General features: G+C 44.8%; 1 protein-coding gene across 4 annotated transcripts in view; it reads right to left on the reverse strand.

Annotated features, from left to right (window-relative positions):
• LOC142776558 (uncharacterized) overlaps positions 1-20666 on the reverse strand; it is a 313558-nt gene that overhangs the window by 81831 nt on the left and 211061 nt on the right. For all 4 annotated transcript variants that reach the window (XM_075880432.1, XM_075880431.1, XM_075880430.1 and 1 more), the window contains one exon: positions 6337-6429. In XM_075880432.1, the coding sequence (XP_075736547.1) occupies positions 6337-6429 (93 nt within the window). The remainder of the gene's footprint in view (positions 1-6336; positions 6430-20666) is intronic.

Genomic DNA, 20666 nt, shown 5'->3' on the forward strand with positions numbered 1-20666 from the left:
TGCTTTATCACAAGATCATCAAGACTAAAGATCAAAGCGTATTGCGAGAATCCAGAACGCTTAGAAACAAACTAAATGGAACACGAAAATCACACAAGAAATGTCATTTTCAGTCTGAGTTTGACAGCTGTTTGAATAAACCCGACATGCTGTAACAAAAGACTAATACCATCTTCAATCGCCATCTACATGTGTAGAAGTCATCTCCACGTGTAGAAAAGCTACATAATGATGGCTGTGAAATACTGGGTAATGATTCGGCAAATAAATTTATTGATTCTTTTGTGAACAACACTAACGCATTTCCATCTGCTGATTATTCAAAATTCATCCTAGACAGTATTCCATCCTTCTTTTTTTTCCCCCTTTACAGAGTCTGCAGTACTGTCTGTTTTTCATTCGCCTAAAAATAGCTCAATTTGTGATGTCAACGGTATGCATGTTCGTCCAATCAAGCATGTGCTCAATATTCTTTGTTCCTATGTAAACCATCTTTTTATTCTGTCTTTGGCGAGCGCTATTTCCCAAGGAGGGCGCTCATTACAGGAGTTTCCACGCTTTGGAAGAAAGGTGACGTAAACGATATAAAAATTTACACACCTATTTCAATGGATACCATTATGATTCTAAGGGCTGGAGATGCTTATACATGTGCAAGCGTCTAAGTTGTTCGATCTTATCTCTACAGCCCCATTTGGATTTAGGAAACGCTTGTCAACCGAATTATTCCTACTTTAGCAAAGGAAATTCATTTTGGACAATTGGAACAGAAAAATCTTGTGCTCATGCTTTTCATATCAATTTCGCTAAAGCATTTGATTGCATTCATTTCGATACTAGAACAGAATGAGAGAAAACAATCATGTGCGTATAAGGTGCAAAGGGTGGTACTGGACGAATTCCACAAATATTCGGGCTTTCTAGGATCTTTCTTTATCTCCTTCTTTGTAGTATGCAGATGACAAAGTTGTGAATATATATTTCAATCGCGCTACAGCAGTGCATAACAGATGGAACACAGGCTAAGCACGTATACAAACAGCACAGCAAAGGCGTGATTAAGTGCGAAATGGAGAAGACAGTCATGCAGGGAGAGGATTTCTATGAAGTGCAGACTGCGCTTTAGACGCGGGTAATGTTAACGTTGCATAGGCGTGGCTCAGCGATTCAGTAAAGATGAGCGTAGATATTAACAGTAAACTGCAGTCAATGCACTTTATCCACCGGAAATCGGCTCAGAACGCACGCAACGAAGCGCCGCTGCGTGTATTTGTATGCGCGCCGCCGACCGCCTATCCACACTTTCGCTGGGACGGTTTTGCCGCCTATAGCCCAATCTCGCCACGAATACCGGCCCATCCTTCGCACATAGAACACACGCGGAACCAGTCAGTATCATCCTGCAGAGTTGCCTGTAAGAGTTTGCATTAAATAAAATGCCTGGTTTGTAATCTTCACCGTATACGCTGACGCCAACCATGAGCGGTCAAAAGCCCCTATCACACTGAGTTAAAACGTCAGGTGCGAACTCCCCATACCTTCCATGCACGTACGATGATACGCAGCGGCAGCACCGCTTTTGCCACTGGCGGCTACCGGAATTGCAACTAGAAATAAATCATAAACAGAACACTTCTTTATGACGTCACTCACGAGGAAACCAAATACAAAGAAAACATGAAAAACCGAATGGAGGACAGTTACCGCGCAAGTTCTCGTTTCCCAATTTGCATGAACACGGAATGCATTTGTGCCTTCTTTCAGGTCCGCTTGATTGATATGTGGGGTTTAACGTCCTGAAACCACCATATGATTATGAGGGATGTCGTATTAGAGAGCTCCGGAAATTTCAACCACCTGGGATTCTTTAACGTGCACCCAAATCTGAGCATATGGGGCTACAACATTTCCGCCTCCATCGAAAATGCAGCCGCTGCAGCAAGGATTCGATCCCGTGACCTGAGGTTCAGCAGACGAGTACTTTAGCCACTATACCAATGCGGCGGTTATTTTGAGGTCCGCTGGTCGCTCGGTGATGCGCTGCTATTCCTAAAATTTTATGAAGCATTTTAAAAGCGAAGCAGCTCTTTGACTAGCCTGTGCAATGCTGTCCCTCCGTGTGTCCGTAAAAACGCGCCGCAACACGCTTTCCTTGCTGCAAGTGTTGAAGCGAAGCCCAGTAGGTCACACTGCCGCAGCTTGTTGATGTCACGCTCCACTCACAGTGCCCGATGATGGCACTTTTCCCCTCACGTGCCTCCCACTCGTCGCAGCATCCGCAGCAGCCTTCTCGCCAGTTCGCCCGTAAAATCTACCGCTACCGCCGCTCGCTTCGCAATCGCGACCGGCACTCACAACACTGCCGCGTCCTCGGTTCTTGTGCAATAAACCTCACACGCGCCTAACGTACGCGTGGAAACATGTCTGAACTTGTCACCTCACTCGTTTCACCCTCTGCACCACTCGTAACGTTCGAGCGCACATCGAGCGTCAACACTCTTCCGGCTTGTTTATCTGGGGTGGAGAGAACGCCGAAAGACGATACTCCTTCGTCTGTTGCAGAATCGGCCGAAGCGATAAAGCTTAACCTGGCCCCGCTTCAAACTGAACTTGCAGAGCTCACCGAAGAACCTGCGTTAGCACCATTGATTCCGTGAAGCGGTCCGTGCGCAACGCTGCTGCTTCGCATTATTTCATCAGGGTTCCTTTTGGGAAGATGGTGTCAATTTTTGTTTTTAAAATTTTATTCCTGTGTTTTCGAAGAGAGAAAATTGAGCTGACGACTTTTTCCGTAACACGAAAGTTTATCTGAAGAAATAACAATGAACTAGGTAGTATTGAAACTTTGCCAAGTGGGTAACGATCCTGTCTCGTCCTATTTCTCCGTCTTCAATTTTCGCGCAGTTAACATAAAAAACTGAAATATTTTATTGAGCGTTTTGTACAAAAAACGAGGACATGAAGGAAGTATTAAAGTGTCAATCTATAAAAGCAGCTCTACTTTACAACTGATGTATGACTATAATGAGAAAACACTGGATCCAGAATGTCCGAACCAATAGAAAGATTATCATAAATCACGAGTACAGCACGTCGTATTTGACTCAATCGTGTTTGTTACGACGGCGCACATAACTTACTAACAAAAATTGAGTATCAAATTATGCGGCAGTTCAGTGGCACGGGAGCCTTAGAGCCACAAGAATTTTTTTCTTGAGAGAACGTCACTAGAAACAGAGTTTTGGCAAGATTTGCTTGTTCTCGTCAGGGCAACAGCGTTGGCTAGAGAAAGAAAAGTTTACTTGTCAAAACGTTGGCACCAGTGACAGTCCTTATATTGATTTCTAGAAGCATTCAGTTCATCACATGTATTTGAGTGAAAGTAATAGAAGTAAAGACTCACAAATTTTCAAGAAACTGTGGCTTCATGAATTTCACGACCAGGAAGAAGCGTATATTTCCTTACATCATTTGAAGCACATACAAAGTAAAAGAAGCGAAAACTATGTACCCAGCCAACATGAATCTGAGCCTTTAAATATACGCACTTTCGCGACAGCACCCAGGCTGCCATCTTGTATATTTATTTTAGCGATACTGCACTTTTCTTAGCCCAGCCAGGGTTGTAGAAAATTGGGTTTAATCATATGCACTTATGCAAACTCAAAACCTGCCCAAATAATGGGTACAAACAGTTGTGCTAACCCGTTGCCACTAGGAAACCTGAAAAACTTTCATTGTACTGGAAATCTTCACGTTAGCATACCGCAAAGCCGCGAAAAACACATGTTCTCCGATTTAGCCATATTCGTCGAAGGTATGGTTGACTTGCATGCCACCCTACCACAGTGGTCTAGTGGCTAAAGTAATGCACTGCGGACCCGCCGGTCACGGGATCGATTCATGGTAGCGCCGGCTGCATTTCCGATAGAGACGGAAACGTTGTAGGCCCATGTGGTCAGATGTGGTTGCACTTATTGAACCCCAAGTGGTCGAAATTTCTAGGGCTCACCCCTACGACGTCTCTCATATTTATATCGTGGTTTTGGGACGTTACACCCCACAAATTTTTAAATGATGTTTGCCTTGTTCGAAGTAGCTCGCTGTGTTCAGTTCAGTGGCCTTGTTCGGACCACCTCGCTCCATTCCACCGGATCTTAGGATGCGTGGCAACCCCTACGAGCGTGCATGTTCCTGGAAACCGAAACTACCACTGAGTGTCTGGGGCCTGGTTGAAAGGCTAAATAGAAGTTTGCTTCCCTTCTTCACCACCATTCTCAGAGCGCTATTTCCTCTTCGCCATCTATTTCTGCAGAAAACAAGTGGAATGCGAGCACTAAGCGTTAAGCTAGTCAGGATTTCACGCTTTTCGACTACACGCTTGCTATCTCCGCGCAAATGCTGAAAACAAAATGAAATGAGTTTATCTCACATAATAGCCGCGCGCGACAAGGACAGTGGCTTCGCATTTGCATAGAGTGGGGTAGGTTACAATTAAGAACAGATATCTGTCAGTATATCGACCAACTAGAGAGCTCAATTCATCTTTACGTCACGTGAAGGAAGTGCTGGCGTCACAAATGGCGCAGTGAAGACTGAAAAGGGCGTGAGAAAATAACGCGCACGTTTTTCGTCATTTCGTGGATAGTTGAGGGATCCTTTAAGCGTGTAAGTGCGCGCTCGCATTTAAAGCAGCATTTCGCGTAATATTGCGCTGGTCCTGGAAACACTAGCGCACACAAAAAATAAACTTCGCTGAATCGATCTGACACCAGCAGAATACGCATTGCCTCTTCCCGACGTGTACCAGCGAAGAAGAGGCTGATAAAGCTTCATATTGAAGTTGTTACTCCCGGTAGCATTCGTGTCAGAACACTTTGTAACACCGACCTTCATTCTGTCACGTTCAAGCCAATTGATCAGGTTCGAATCATCTAAACACTCCTTGTGAAAGCATCGCGTCAATCGAAAAAAAGTGCCGCCACATCCACGAAGTGAATGATGATGAGTGGGCGAAGCTCCGGAGGTAAACCTGGTAAACCATGAATCTTCCGTACATTTTGCCCACTCGATTTTATTGCAACGCTCCCCCTAGCGTACGTCGCCGCACTATATCGAGCGATGACACGCGCCATATGTGGCATCATTCCTATTTTATAACACCTCGCATCTTTCATAATCAACTACACGTACCGCCGTCTAGTTTATAAAATCTTGCATCTTTTGGATGGATGGATGGATGGATGGATGGACGGACGGGCGGACGGACGGACGGATGAACGGACGGACGGACGGATAGACGGATGGATGGATGAATGGATGGATGGACGGACGGACGGACGGACGGACGGACGGACGGATGGACGGATGGACGGACGGACGGACGGATGGATGGATGGATGGATGGATGGATGGATGGATGGATGGATATGACTGTACCCTTTAGATTGGGCGGTGGCTAGCGTAATACTTAATGCCGGATGGATGGATGGATGGATGAATAGATATGACTGTACCCTTTAGATCGGGCGGTGGCTAGCGCCACCAAGCCGTAATACCTAATGAACCAAAAACTATATTTATTTTTTTTCCTTAAAAAGTGAGTTTGAGGATTCGTACTTTGCAGTGAAGAGTTTAATTTTCACTCGTGTCTTGACTCTAGCCACCAATCAGATAACCTCCTTCTGGTTAAATCCACCCGCTTAAAGTTTATTTTGCCCTCCCGGTCCCTAAACCCCAGTGCCTTGAAAAACTCTGCGCCTTCATCCTGAACTATAGGGAGAAGCCCTTTACAGAACATTATCAAGTGTTCGGCAGTTTCTTCTTCCTCTCCACACGCACTGCATACTGTGTCTACCCCTTCGTATTTGGCCCGATATGCCGTCAGCTACAAGTACCGCCATCTACTGAACCCTGCAAGAACTGAACAAGAGGTGGCTACATACAGGGGACGCACAGCCCACGCCTTAAGGAGCTTCGCTCCTAAAAGAGAACTCGTCTCTGTTAAGAATCGAGTGCATACTGTTCCTTGTGGAGATGCCCGCGTATCAGACCGCAAAGCTGGATTGCGGTATAAGAGTGTTTTTGAAGTATTGCTGGTGCCGAAGTATCGATAACGCGATCGCACTTTTGCCTTTGGGTGACACACGTGTCTCACTTTCGATGTGTTTACTATGCGCCATGGTTCTCAAACCCTCCTGCTCGAATCACGCTTAATGTAACACGTGATCTCACCGTATAGCAATGAGTCTGTAAGTGTAGATCACCCGACGCTTCCAATAAGATTGGGTGATAAGAGCAATGATTCAACAAAAATATCGTGGTACGTGCACTCACCTGCGTTAAACATAGGGTCCCTGGAAGAAGGGTGAGTACCCCGACGGATTTCCTCGACGGGGATGCCGACCGCCGGCTGCATAATGGGTGCCCCTGAAAAGCAGTAAAAAAAATGCCACAGGCTTGAGCCTACTCCTCCAGCAATGAACTTGTCACTCTTCCATTACTCGAAGGTGTGTTTCGGCAACAGAATATATCTCTATGACTTTGTCACTCAATATCCGACAGAGTTCTTCCCGCTTGCTCGTAGTTCTGGCACCATTTAGGTTAAAGAGGCCGATCTGGATCTCTTTGTTTTTCTTCCGAAAGCGGCGGCGGCGGGCAGTTCTATTTTTTAGTATTCTGCCCCCTATGGGGATTGGCCATTTGCAGGATTTCCTGTCCTAGGGCAGTCATTATAGAGGTCGTTGGGTTCACACCCCACGCCATGTGCTTCTGAATGTCTGATGAGGTGAAGCCCTAAAAAGCACAAACATGTTCCCTAATCGCTGCCCTAGTTGTTCAGCGACGTACTCACTGTAGGAAGTTCCGCTCATTTTATCCTGCAGGGACATTGTGACACTGACAAACTCCACACGTGTTCCAAGGTCCAAAGAAATCTGACGTATGTTTTTGTTCCAAGACTCACACTTGGTCCGCGTGGAATTGCCTTCGGGTCCTTGTGTTAGGACACCGTAGAACACCAAGAAGTGGCCTTTGCTGTTCTGTTCAGGAAGGTATTTGTGACTTGAGCTTAGCTGTCGAGTCCTGAGATGCGTCGTTGTCTTGGATGTCACCGAGGCTGGCGTGCAGTACCACAATGGCCTCCATTGATTTCCATATGTCCTCCACTGCCCCATCAACTCCATTGTTTCCACCATTTTAGCAACTTTTTTTGTACGGCAGTGTGCACTGCTGTGGCATACGGTAACTTGGAGTACTGTATGTTTCATTCTACGTGCATTGCCATCCCCATAGACGAAAGCAGTGACAAATCCAATCGTCAAATCTGAAGGGCCTGCTTCTTGTGCGTAGATGCTGCGAAGGCCAGGCTATCGTCTGCCTTTTCCTTTCGCAGTCACTTCCGCGCCTGCTTGACGAATTCGGTTTGCCAGCCTACGTCGTCGCCGGAAGAGCAACCCCTTAGTCCTTGGTCGTTGTTAAGATTGTTCTGTGATTGGTCTGTATATACACTGCCGGTATCAATGGCTGCAGTTTTTACAACCTCTGTATCCTATCATGCTCTTTTTACCTCTTTGCATTCCTTCTGGGGCATAGGTGACGCCCCGTTGTCAGCCGTAACATGATGCGACTCTTCTGTATTTTTGTCTGGGATCCTCCCTTCTCTCTCTTCAGCTCGTCCAGCTGCCCCTGACGCTGATAAATCCACGCCTGGAGTTCTTTGTACATGTAAGTCTCGTTTCTGCTAAGAGAGAGCGTCATTCAGTCTTGCCTCTGGGTTCTGAAGCTGGAACGCACAACCTTCTTTATGTTCTGCAGTGAATGCGCCAACTCCTCACGCACGACGTTCAGCCGAACGCACTGTTTGCATTCCTTATGTGGTACCGCTTCTGCCTGCTTTACCAATTGAAAAGTCGTATGCTCGATGTCTATTCACACATCGCAGATTTTACACGCCACCCAGCATTCTCTCTTGTTTCTGGTTTCATCGTACGAGCTTCGTTTGGCTCGCGTTACACCCATTTTGCGGTTCCTGGGCCTATTCGCTTCTGGTTCCTGCGCATCGAAACGTCCCGCCGCCGCGTACTGCTAAAGTTGGAGCCACTCAGTACCTCCGGCGCCACCTATTGCCGACTGTTTTACCCACTCACTCAGGGTTGTACAAGCGCGCGCCACCTCTTGTGCTCGGGCGGTAACACTGCATGTCGATGTTTCTATCGCTGCTCCAGACCGGCCAGTTGGTCATCGTCCTCACATAAGCTTCTAGACCACGACGCTGCACCTTCACCGCACAGCACAAGCTAGCTTATACCTGTATTGGCGCTTTAGAACAGCTCCATCTATCCTTTTTAATTGTGAGCTATATATATATATATATATATAAATATATATATATATATATATATATATATATATATATATATATATATATATATATAAATAGAACGCTAACATCAAGAACGCTAACATCATCTTAATACATAGCACTGTCAAATTATGATAGGTAGAGTGCCACTATCCCTCAAGAGGAAGGTATATAACAGCTGTATCTTGCCGGTGCTTAGCTACGGAGCAGAAACCTGGAGACTTACAAAGAAGGTTCACCTTAAATTGAGGATGATGCAGCGAGCAATGGAAAGAAAAATGGTAGGTGTAACCTTAAGAGACAAGAAGAGAGCAGAGTGTATTAGGGGACAAACGGGGGTTAAGGATATCATAGTTGAAATAAAGAAGAGGAAATGGACATGGGCCGGGCATGTAGCGCGTAGACAGGATAACCGCTGGTCATTAAGGGTAATTGACTGGATTCCCAGAGAAGGGAAGCGGGTTAGGGGGAGACAGAAGGTTAGGTGGGAAGATGAGATTAAGAAGTTTGCGGGTATAAATTGGCAGCAGCAAGCACAGGACCGGGTTAACTGGCGGAAAATGGGAGAGGCCTTTGTCCTGCAGTGGACGTAGTCAGGCTGAAGATGATGATGATGATGATGATATATATGGGAAAGAAGTGTATACTCAAGGGCTTGCTTTTCCGTGTTTTGACACATTGTTAATGAGATCTACCAGACAAAGATGCCAAGGAAAGTATAGGGGTAGTTATTAGACCAAATTGTAATTTAAATGGGATGAAAGGAAAGTGGGTAAAAAGATAACTTGCCAGGGCAGGAACTGAACCTGCGACCTTCTAATAACGCGATCGATGCTCTACCACTGAGCTACCACGGCGCCTATCCTCCCAGCCACTTCATTGGGTATATATGTGAATTTAACATGGGAGTGTGAGTCAGTGCCAACAGTAGCCATGGCGGCGAATGTGGCCCACTCTTGATGAGCCTTTTCGTTAAGCAACTTGAGCTTGATGAGCAACTTGAGCATAAGTTGGCAAGGGCACAGGATATGAGTTCAGAACTGGTGTGAATGTCATCGAGGCCAGGCTTTGCTTGGGCGCAGGTGTTGTTGCAGCAACGTGAGCATAACTTGGAATATTCACGGGATGTTAACTCAAGACTGGTGTTCCTGTGATCAAGGCCAGTTCCTCCCTCAAGACATCACGTAAAGTAGTAGCAGGTCGCGTCGTTTGGATATCTAGGGGGCGACGTGAAGCCTTTGCATGAAGTTCTTCGCGAATGATAGAGCAGATCAATGCATGCGGGTCTCTTGTATCATGACTTGAGCTCAGATCAGACATATCAGGTTGCGCCCGAGTGGTCTGAAGCTCCTCAAGGCGCTGACAGGTAGCGACAACATCGGCTACGGTCTGGGAATTCTGCACCACAAGCGCATTAAATGCGACAGTCGCAATGCCTTTTAGCAGGCGGCAGACACGGTAGTTTTCCGTCATATAGTTGTTGATGCGGCGGCAAATTGCGAGAACATCTTCAATGTAAGAAGTGTAAGACTCGCCGGGGCGTTGAACACGTGCACCAAGCCTCTTCTTGGCGATATCTGAGAGCACTGACGGGTTGGCGAAAATATGGCGGAGCTGGCATGTAAAGGCGGGCCATGTCGGAAAATCTAAATAAACAAATGTCGGAAAATAAAATAAAATATTTTATTTTCAAATTTCGACCATTAGTAGCCGGCATCAACGAGGACCCCGGAAAACTCAACTGCCTCCGAGAAGTAAGCCAGGAGAAAATTGGTGACAAAGATTGATAGCTGGAGACCATGCTTTTTTCTGACTGACTCGTACGTGTACACTGTCCTTTCTTGTTTTTTGGTTTTCTTATTTTTCTTCTTTTTTTCTTCCTTTTTGTCTTTTTTCTACATGCACATACAAAGTGTTTACGTTCGCCTACCACTTGATGACCATTGAAGGGAAACGGACGAAGATTAAAGGTAAATAGCTGACCGACCCATTAACGTGAAACCCGTCCTTTACGCACGCCGCACGCCGAGCGACCCAATACGGGGAAACCCTTTCTTTACGCTCGCCGTCACGGACCCTCCCGGCACCGCGGCGACAATCTTGGGTGGCCCGACACACGTCGAGAACTGAACAGCACGTGATATGAACCGTATGTGGACGTACACTGACAGTTGCTTTCGTTCTCAGTGTTGACAGTGGTTCTTCCTCTTTTTTACTTTCTTTTTTTCTTTTCCGTCTTTTTTCTTTCCCTTTTTTGTTTTTTCTTTCCTTTTTTAGTTCCCTCTCACTCTCGCAAACATCTTTCAAGGCGAGAGTGACGCGGCAGCAGCGAAGTTTGGAAGCTCATGTCAGTATAACTCATCCCCTGATGAAGGGAGGACCCCTCCCGAAACTGTTGGGAAATAAATATATTTATCCTTGTTGACAACGCTCCCGTTGTGCCATATCCCATACCTTATATATATATATATATATATATATATATATATATATATATATATATATATATATATATATATATATATATATATATATATATATATATATATATATATATATATATATATATATATATATATATATATATATATATATATATATATATATATATATATATATATATGGTAAAGAAGTGTATAACTAAGGGCTCGTTTTGCTGTGTTTTGACACAATATTATTGAGATCTAACAGACAGCAATGCCAAGGAATGTACAGGGGAAGTTATTAGAACCAATGGAATGTAAATAAGAAGAAAGAAAAGTGGGTGAAAAAATAACCAGTCGTAGGCAGAAAACGAACCTACGACCTTCTAATAACGCGTTCGATGCTCTAACCAATGAGCTATCACAGCGGCCTTCTTCCATCCACGCTTTGGGTTTTATAAGTGAATTTAGAAGTAGGAGTGTCAGTAAGCGCCTGCTCGCGGCTGGTTATTTGTTCACCTACTTTACTTTCTTCTTATTTACATTCCATTGGTTCTAATACCTTCCCCTGTACATTCCTTGGTATTACTGTCTGTTAGATCTCATATATCAACGTTGTTGATAATATAAGTTTAGCTACCTCTGTTGCACAGTACACAGGAATACCAGGATGACCATTCATTCTTTCTAACAATAACATGCAACATCTATCCCAATCGATGCTGTGAATTGGCCATGGTGTCGTGTGAGAAACCTTAATTTGAAAAATAATGCGGAGAGGACTCAGCATCCCTCTTTAATGCAGGAAATGCTAGCGCAGACGCCATTTTAGGCAGTTTCTGAATAGGGGCCCGAAAAGTTCTGGTCCTCCCTGAATACAGAGTCGAGGCCACTGCGTATGCGCACAACCCAGAAAGGGTTTGGGCTTTGCGTTGGGGACGCTATTTCTCGAATTTAGCGGGAGGCTCAAAGCTTTGCACAAAGGTTTGCGTCGAACAAATATCACAGGACCCAGAGATGCGGCAGTGCTCGACCAAGACTAGAGTGAGTTAAAACAGGGGAAAGATACAATGTGCCACCGACTATATTTGAAAAGATTTAGCTCCTGCTTGACCAGAAGAAAGCACACGCAATGCGCTTTGAGGTCCCGAAATTTCGGAGTCCCTCATCGAAAAATTCCCTATCTTCTACCTGCTTAACGAAGCTTCACATTGACTCATTGTGGGTAGATTATATGAATGGAGCTTCCAATACAAAGAATATATACTTGTGCAAAAAATTGTACACAATTATTTACGATTCGGCGAGTATTGTCTTAAGGAAAGTATTTTACTCGAGTGTGAACTTCCGAATTCAACGCACTATCCGAGGGAAGTACAGATAACCAGATAAAAGAAATCCATTGAATTGGCGATGTTCCATTGAACAAATTTCTAGCCATGTTTGCAGACCACAGTAGAAAGGCCATCTATATCGAAGGTGTGTTGCTCGCTCCATGAGTTGGAATCGCAACTTCTCGTAGAAGGCTGGTTCGACTGGCTCTGTTTTTCTTGAAAACATATATTCTAACACGAAAATCTCCCTCCGCAAGTGTTCTGGAATGGACAGCTACGATATGTCGGAGAAGTGCTTGAAACCCAGGCTTTTTAAAAATGAGACGTGATAATCGTTATCTTGTTTTCGAAAAACATGAGCATCGCAAAATATACATACTTGGCTGTTTATGATTATGCGAAAATGTTCGTAGCCTGCATGATAATAAAAATCCAACATAGGTATCCTTGATAAAATGGAGAATTACTGTAGCATCTTTTCATTGCTACCAAAAGAGAAGCGTTATTAAGACATCGTGCATGCGGTGTGGTTCGCGTTTTATTACAATCTTCCGGTATACTGCAAACATGAGCATTTGAACGCCTTTTACCTTGAAATGCGCTAGTTTGCGAAGGGAAAAACTGTTTTGCTCGGCTACATAGCGTTGTTCCCAAAGACGAAGGGATTTGAGTGCACAGCCTTACATTGAACAGATGAACTACGTTTTTTCTGAAGAGGTAGGTTGCTCTCGCGCTCTTTTTCTCTGGAATCGCATGGTGTTTTTCATGTATCAGAAATTCTGCGCATCATAAATCTCCAAAATTCAGCTAAATAAATGCATATCAATGCTCTGATATCAGAGTACATCCGAGTCACGTAAATACACTGAAAAGTACGTCAGATGGAACAACTTATGTAGAGCATTTAAAATACGCGCCAATGTGATAAACGATGTGCTACCGCTGAAGCGCAGCCCCACTCCATATGGAAATAATGCTTCTCAGGGCATACCACCAGGAGGTGGTGAACCTAACCAAGACAGTGGGTATCTGTATAAAACATTTTTGAGCTTTTATAATGGGACATTAAACAAGAGCACCGTATCCGTTGAAGCAAGCTGTTCGCCTTACTGTCAGACGGCTACACCTCAATACAGTTGCAACGTTTGGGGCGTATATTTGCCTCACATACATAATCATCATTAGCCTTTACTTCTCCCAAAACTTGGCGCTCGGTGCTTGCTTATCAAGAATGCTATATTCTAAAAAAAACTTAAGTGCGTTGCTTGGGGTATAAAAACAACAGAAAAATAGAGACAAAAAGACCTGAAGAACAGACGACAGGGCGCTGATTTCTGTGTGCCGTCTTTTGAAAAGTCTGCACTTCGAACGTATAACGTGGGTCATGTGATGGCCTGAAAGGAACATAATGACCTCTTAAAGAGAGTTGACGTGGCTCTTTCAAAATAGTCATATACGTGGCAAGCCAGAATTCTCAAAAAAGGAGTCAAAAGACTCTCTTTTTTTTTCTCTTAAACTGACGGGGCGTCATTCCGGATATCGAATATAAAGCACCATGAGAATGCAATAAAAAAGCACGCGAGATAGGTGACAACTACCGCTCTGAAGCCACATGATCAAAGCTCTCTTTCTTTTTAGGGTGATACGTCAGTCAAAATAGGTGAGCCTTCTGAACTTAAGTGCCAAGACTTAATATAAGCTTACATCTTGAAACACCTGGCTAAGCACTCTACCATGCTCACGTCACCAAACGGCAGAGCAGGATCAGCGAACGAAGGACCAGTTGAGGACGCACGCCAATTGATGTTGATTTGCCCTCCCATATCACTAACAAATTACACTAGGAAATTGGCCAAGTTTTGTTTGTTTTGTTTTGTCGCCTAAAGGAACTTGGCTTATACACCAGACAACACTCCACTTTAGAAATAAAATTTCAAATCTGTGACCTGATGTGCTTTTGCAGCAACAAATCGTCGTGGTCGTTGCGGCACCAGAAGATGGTACTTGGTATGGAGTGACTGCAATATCCGCATGAATTACTGTGCTTGTAAAAATAAGAAAACAATAAAAAACAATCAAGGGGAGAGACAGTGGGCAACGGGCCAAGCGTCATTGTTTTCGGAATTTAATTTCAAATAAACCTCGTTAATTCAAAAAGCCCTACTTGAAGTCGCGAAGCGTCCTACTCCATCGTCACCAGCCTGAGTTGGTTGTACAAATCTTTAGCTGAGTCTTAGCTGATCCTATGAACAGCAACCTCTGGCTGCGGCCCATGAAGCAGTCTTATGCGACGCCGGGCTCGGCGTCAAAATAATACCCCCCTCCTCCCGCAACTTTCCAGTGAATACCTGCACGACTTTTCGCGTCTGTTGAAGAGCGACCTTGAAGTATATTGTCACGCACCAAGAGCGATATATATGCAATATATTGGCAACTCGTCAGAAAAATTTACATTGGAAAAGGTTTTCTTGTAGACGATGTGTAAAAGCATCAAAATGGAGACATGGGTGCAAAAATTGAACGCGTTCTTTATGTCAGCTTTTTACGTCATTATTGCCGATTCACCCCCCAGGTGGTCTAAATTTCCGGAGCCCTCCACTACGGTGCCTCTCATAATCATATGGTGGTTTTGGGACGTTAAACGCCACATATGAATGAATCGCCGATCCACCAAAATTTTCTTCATTTGCTGTAAGTTTGCTTCCTCCACACGAGTTTCATCCAACACAGTCATCCACAAAAAAGTAGCTGAACCGTAACACAACAAAGGCACACGCCTGGTCTGCACTCGCACGATCCTTGAACGTACCACTTTGAGTCACAACTCTACCGTATTCATCAATGCGGTGCTATACGGTAGCCCCTACACCTTCCCAGTAGCGGCAGTAGATGGTGACAAAGCCCTCCGCTCAGCCGTCTCGGTTACGCTAGCAACAAGCGCCATAGCCAAGAAGGTTGCTACAGCTTTAGCGATGATTGTCCCCTCACACCAATGGTTTCACAAACTCTCGTGCCGCTATTTGTGCTTAAAGATGGTCAACATTAGTCTTGAAGCACGCCGGATTTTACAAACACATGAATACACGGGTTCGGACTACCTGTCTTGGTTCCCTGCCCATATGTTCAACGACATCTACCCACAGCAACCCAACCTCAAAGAAATGGCTCATGATCGAACGCGAGAACTGATCCGCCACGACGATCACTCAGCCACCGAAGAGCTGGGACTAGACGTACGGTTTAAGGACCTTTTACTCATTTTGCACAAAATTATCTCTCACTACTGAAACGAGAAGCTAATACCTTTAAGCAAATGCAAAGCTCAATTGCGCCAAGAGGTAGCCTTTCGCATACTACAAACAACATCGTACCCAACACGAAGGTGACTCAGCCGTTACAAATCAAAAATGAATTCACAATGCCCAGACTGAGCATAAATGTACTCTTTACTCAAAAACATGCTCTGGCAATGTCAAATGTAACCTCAGGGGCCTCTCATAAGAGAGTCCTACTGGGAAGAGACACTCAGGAGCCCCAAGCTCCCTACACCAACTAAAGGTGGTCTAGAGGGCCCATCAACTGGAGAACGTAACCACGTTCCCGCCGTGACTCGGGCGTCACCTAGAGTAGAGGCTGCTATGCAAGTCTGTCGTGGACACCCTGGTGGCTTACACCCCCAAGGACCTTTCAATAAAGTTCGTGACTGACTTACTGACGGACCGTAGACTGACTGACTTGCTGTAGATGTTGGGACCAGCCTAGCTCGTTTGTTTGGTCAAGGAATTTTCGTCGGCATGGTCTCTATCCTCCTTCTATCTGGCGAAGTGACCCGTCGTCTCCGCAGAAACAGCTTTAGAGAGAAACTGGTGGCGAGGCTCTGAGATGATTCTAGGTACGGTCGAAGAATGAAGTGACTTTTGTAATGCTGCGTGAAATGCCGCTTCGTACACGAAGCAAGCATCCGCGTTGTCGACCCGACGTTCCAACTGTCAATTTCTATTGTGAATTTACGTGCGACCTTCAAGTGTTCGTCGAGGAACTATAGACTGTCTGCACAAAAACCACGGCTCTCTTACTGTGACATGGTAAGGAAAACTTGCACCGCGAGTTACGTATTTATATCTGTAAAATGTAAAGACTAATCTTCACCACGTTCTAGTATTCCAACCAGCGAAATACTGGACAATTCAAAACGTAAATATCTCAAGGTGAACAAGAAACTAATATTCAAAAACGTTTTATTCATGTTCAAAATTCTGAATGTTCGTACATCTCACTTTATTGACTTGCATATTGCTTCCTTTGTTAATGAAGATGATGTTTAGCCATGGCATTGAGAGCATTGTCCAGAACAAAATGTGTTAGTAGATGTGCTGACGCTGCTGACCATAAACCTATGCAATCAAACAGTTTTTTTCGTTTACTGCGATCGCAATTGAAGGGACAATGAAGCCGTTTTGTATTCGCAAATTTATTGCGAATTCTGTTTCTGCGACCTCTCTTAACATGATTACGGCGGTTTGTTTTCGCGATTTTCGTAATAAAAATGGCGGTATATTTTAATCAAAACGCGCTGTTGCAGCGCAGTCCGGTCAGCTCACGCAGGTGGTTCCAAGACGGAACACCGCAAAGAGCACTAAAATCCAGCGCACGCTCTCACGTTTTGGTCACGCATTTGCCGACATGGTGGGCTTCACTCGTGTGACGTAATGTTCGCACATTTATTTTTCTTCTTCCATGTTTCCGGGGATGTCGCTCATCCTCACCACCGGGTTTTCAAGTTATCCAATTGTCGGGAGCTGCGGACACACATTGCCTCAGGGTTGTGTAAACTACTCTCTTCTTATCTCTTCTCATTAGATTTAAATGATGCTCCGTCTGTCCTACACGAGTACATCCCAACACAAAAAATAGCCCGGTGACGATGGCCAGCTACCAGTCGAAACGGCCAGACATGGGGCCAACAAACTGGATCGGCAGCGGTGAGATCCTTCTAACCTCCGAGGCCAAACACCACGCAAGATCGGGAGAGCTCCAACCGTCAAAGTGACACCATCTGATTCCACAAACGAATCTGCGAAGAGGATGTTGCCCTTTCCCCACAGAGTTCGCTGTGCTACGCGTACAAGGATCAAGCAGAAGTTTCCCTGGCTTCCCGGCCCGGGCCCAACCACGTGACGACGTATACGCACGCCAGTTTGGTCACTGAGGCGTCAGCTAGTGAAGTCTGTGGCACAAGAGATAGCGCGGTTCGTGTACTTTTTCTTTCGCGGAAGCACACTGACTCATCGCATGCTACTTGCCAACTGCGAAGGGTGATACTGACTACCAATACTGATAATGAAACCTAAGAATGCACTTTGAGCCACAAAATCCACGGACAGCTGATGCTTCCACACGATGCCCACGCGGAGCACGGACCACGTCAATACGCGGTCAATAGCGAGTGCAGATGCTACTGTTCTGCATCGGATTTATTATCTACGGTTGAACGTATTCCTTGTATCAGTGTACTACAGTGAATATTGGCACTGACATACATCTTATGCGCACAAGTCTAAGATATAGAAGTGCTTGTTTTAACAAGGAATGAGGCAGATTTATATTGTATATAATAAAAGACATCTAAGATTTTCCTGCGATAAACAGTGTTGTGTCTCTCGGCAGTTAGAAGCTACAGTCAACTAATTACGCCGTAGAAATCCGTACTTGAAACACTACTTATATAAAGCTGGGCTCATGGCGTCTTCATTATGTTATTTTGTCAAAGAAATGCATATTATAGACCGACTCATTTATTCGGTCGGCAATATTTTATTAAAAGGTAAGATACATTATTGATCCAAATGGAAACTCATTATAAGAACATCATTTTGAACTAAGTTTATCCTCTGAAGGAATTATTTTAGGTTATAGTCACAAGGATGTCTGCTGAAATGTGTTTGCTTTCCCGATGATTCCCGATTTGTTGAAACAAATAATTGCAGAAACGCGCTTTATCACAAGTTCATGAAGACTACAGATCAAAGCGTATTGAAAGAACACAGAACGCTTAGAAACAAACTAAATGGAACACCAAAATCACACAAGAAATGTCATTCTCAGTCTGAGTTTGACAGCTGTTTGAATAAACCCGACATGCTGTAACTAAAATCTAATACCATCTTCAATCGCCATCTCCACGTGTAGAAGTCATCTATCTCCACGTGTAGAAAAGCTAAATAATGACGGCTGCTAAATACTGGGTAATGATTTGGCAAATAAGTTTATTGATTATTTTGTGAACAACACTAACGCATTTCCATCTGCTGATTATTCAAAATTCATGCTAGACAGTATTCGATCCTCGTTTTTCTTTCCCTCTTTTACAGAGTCTTCAGTAATGTCTGTTTTTCATTCGCTTAAAAATTGCTCAAGCTGTGATGTCGACGGAATGCAGGTTCGTACAATGAAGTAGGTGCTTGATATTCTTTGTTCATATGTAAACCATGTTTTTATTCTGTCTTTGGCGAGCACTATCTTCCCAAGGAGGGTGCTGATTACAAGAGTGTCACACACTTTGAAAGAAAGATGACGTAAACGATATAAAAATTTACACACCTATTTAAATATTACCATTATGATTCAAAGGGTTGGAGGGTCTTATACATGTGCAAATGTCTAAGTTTTTCGATCTTATCTTTACAGCCTCATTTGGATTTAGGAAATGCTTGTCAACTGAATTATTCCTACTTCAGCAAAAGAAATTAATTTTGGACAATTTTAAAAGAAAAATCTTGTGCTCATGCTTTACATATTGATTTCACTAAAGCATTTGATTGCATTTATAATTCGATACTCAAACAACATGAGAAAAAAAATCATGTGCGCATAAGGTGCAAAGGCTGGTACTTAACGAATTCCACAAATACTCGGGCTTTCTACGGTCTTTCTATCTCTCTTTCTTTGAGTATGCAGATGACAATGTTGTGAATATGTAATTCATTAACGCTACAGCAGCGCATAACAGGTGGAACATAGGCCTAACGCCTATACAAACAGCACAGCAAAGGCGTGATTGGGTGCGAAAGGGTGAAGACAGTCACGCAGGGCGAGAATGCACTTTACCCGCGGGTAATGTTAACGTTGCATAGGCGTGGCGCAGTGATTTAGTAAAGATGAGAGTAGATAGTAACAGTAAACGGTAGTCAACGCACTTTTTCAGCCAAAAATTGGCTCAGACCTAGCGCAACGAAGCGCCGCTGCGTGTATTTGTATGCGCGCCACTGACCGCCTATCCACACTTTCGCTGGGACGGTTTTGCCGCCTATAGCCCAATCTCGCCACGAATACTGGCCCATACTTCGCACATAGCACACACGCGGAACCAGTCAGTATCATTCAGCACAATTGCCCATGAGAGTTTGCATTCAATAAAATGCCTGGTTTGTATTCATCACCGTATACGCTGACGCCAATCATGAGCGGTCAAAAGCCCCGATCACACTGAGTTGAAACGGAAGGTGCAAACTCCCCATATTTTCCATGCACGCACGCTGATACGCAGCGGCAGCACCGCTTTTGCCACTGGCGGCTACCGGAATTGCAACTAGAAATAAATCATAAACAGAATACTTCTTTATGACGTCACTGACGAGGACACCAAATACAAAGAAAACATGAAAAACCGAATGGAGGACAGTTACCGCGCAAGTTCTCGTTTCCCAATTTGCATGAACACGGAATGCATTTGTGCCTTCTTTCAGGTCCGCTTGATTGATATGTGGGGTTTAACGTCCCAAACCCACCATTCGATTATGATGGACGTCATAGTAGAGAGCTTCGGAAATTTCGACCAGCTGGGGTTCTTTACCGTGCACCCAAATCTCAGCACACGGGCCTACAACATTTTCACCTCCATCGGAAGTGCAGCCGCCGCAGCTAGAATTCGATCCCGTGACCTGCGGGTCAGCAGCTGAGTACCTTAGCCACTAGACCACTGCGGCGGAATTTTCGAGGTCCACTGGTCGCTTGGTGATTCGCTGCTATTTCTAAAATTTCATGAAGCACTTTAAATGCGAAGCAGCTTTTTGACTAGCCTGTGCAACGCTGTCCCTCGTGTGTCCGTATAAACGCGACGCAACACGCTTTCCTTCTGCAAGTGTTGAAGCGGTGCCCAGTAGGTCACACTGCAGCGGCTTGTTGATGTCACGCTCCACTCGCAGTGCCCGATGACGTCACTTTTTCTCTCGTGTGCCTCCCACTCGTCGCAGCATTCGCAGCAGCCTTCTCGCCAGTTCGCCCGTAAAACCTACCGCTACCACCGCTCGCTCCGCAACCGCGACCGGCACTCACAACACCGCCGACTCCTTGGTTCTTGTGCAGTAAACAACACACGCGCCTAACGTACGCGTGGAAACATGTCTGAACGTGTCACCTCGCTCGTTTCACCCTCTCCACCACTCGTATTGTTCGACCGCACATCGAGCGTTAACAGTCTTCCGGCTTGTTTATCTGGGATGGAGAGGACGCCGGAAGACGATGCTCCTTCGCCTGTTGCAAAATCGG

The sequence above is a fragment of the Rhipicephalus microplus genome, chromosome X (assembly GCF_043290135.1).
Source record: "Rhipicephalus microplus isolate Deutch F79 chromosome X, USDA_Rmic, whole genome shotgun sequence".
In the NCBI taxonomy this organism is placed as follows: Eukaryota; Metazoa; Arthropoda; class Arachnida; order Ixodida; family Ixodidae; genus Rhipicephalus; species Rhipicephalus microplus.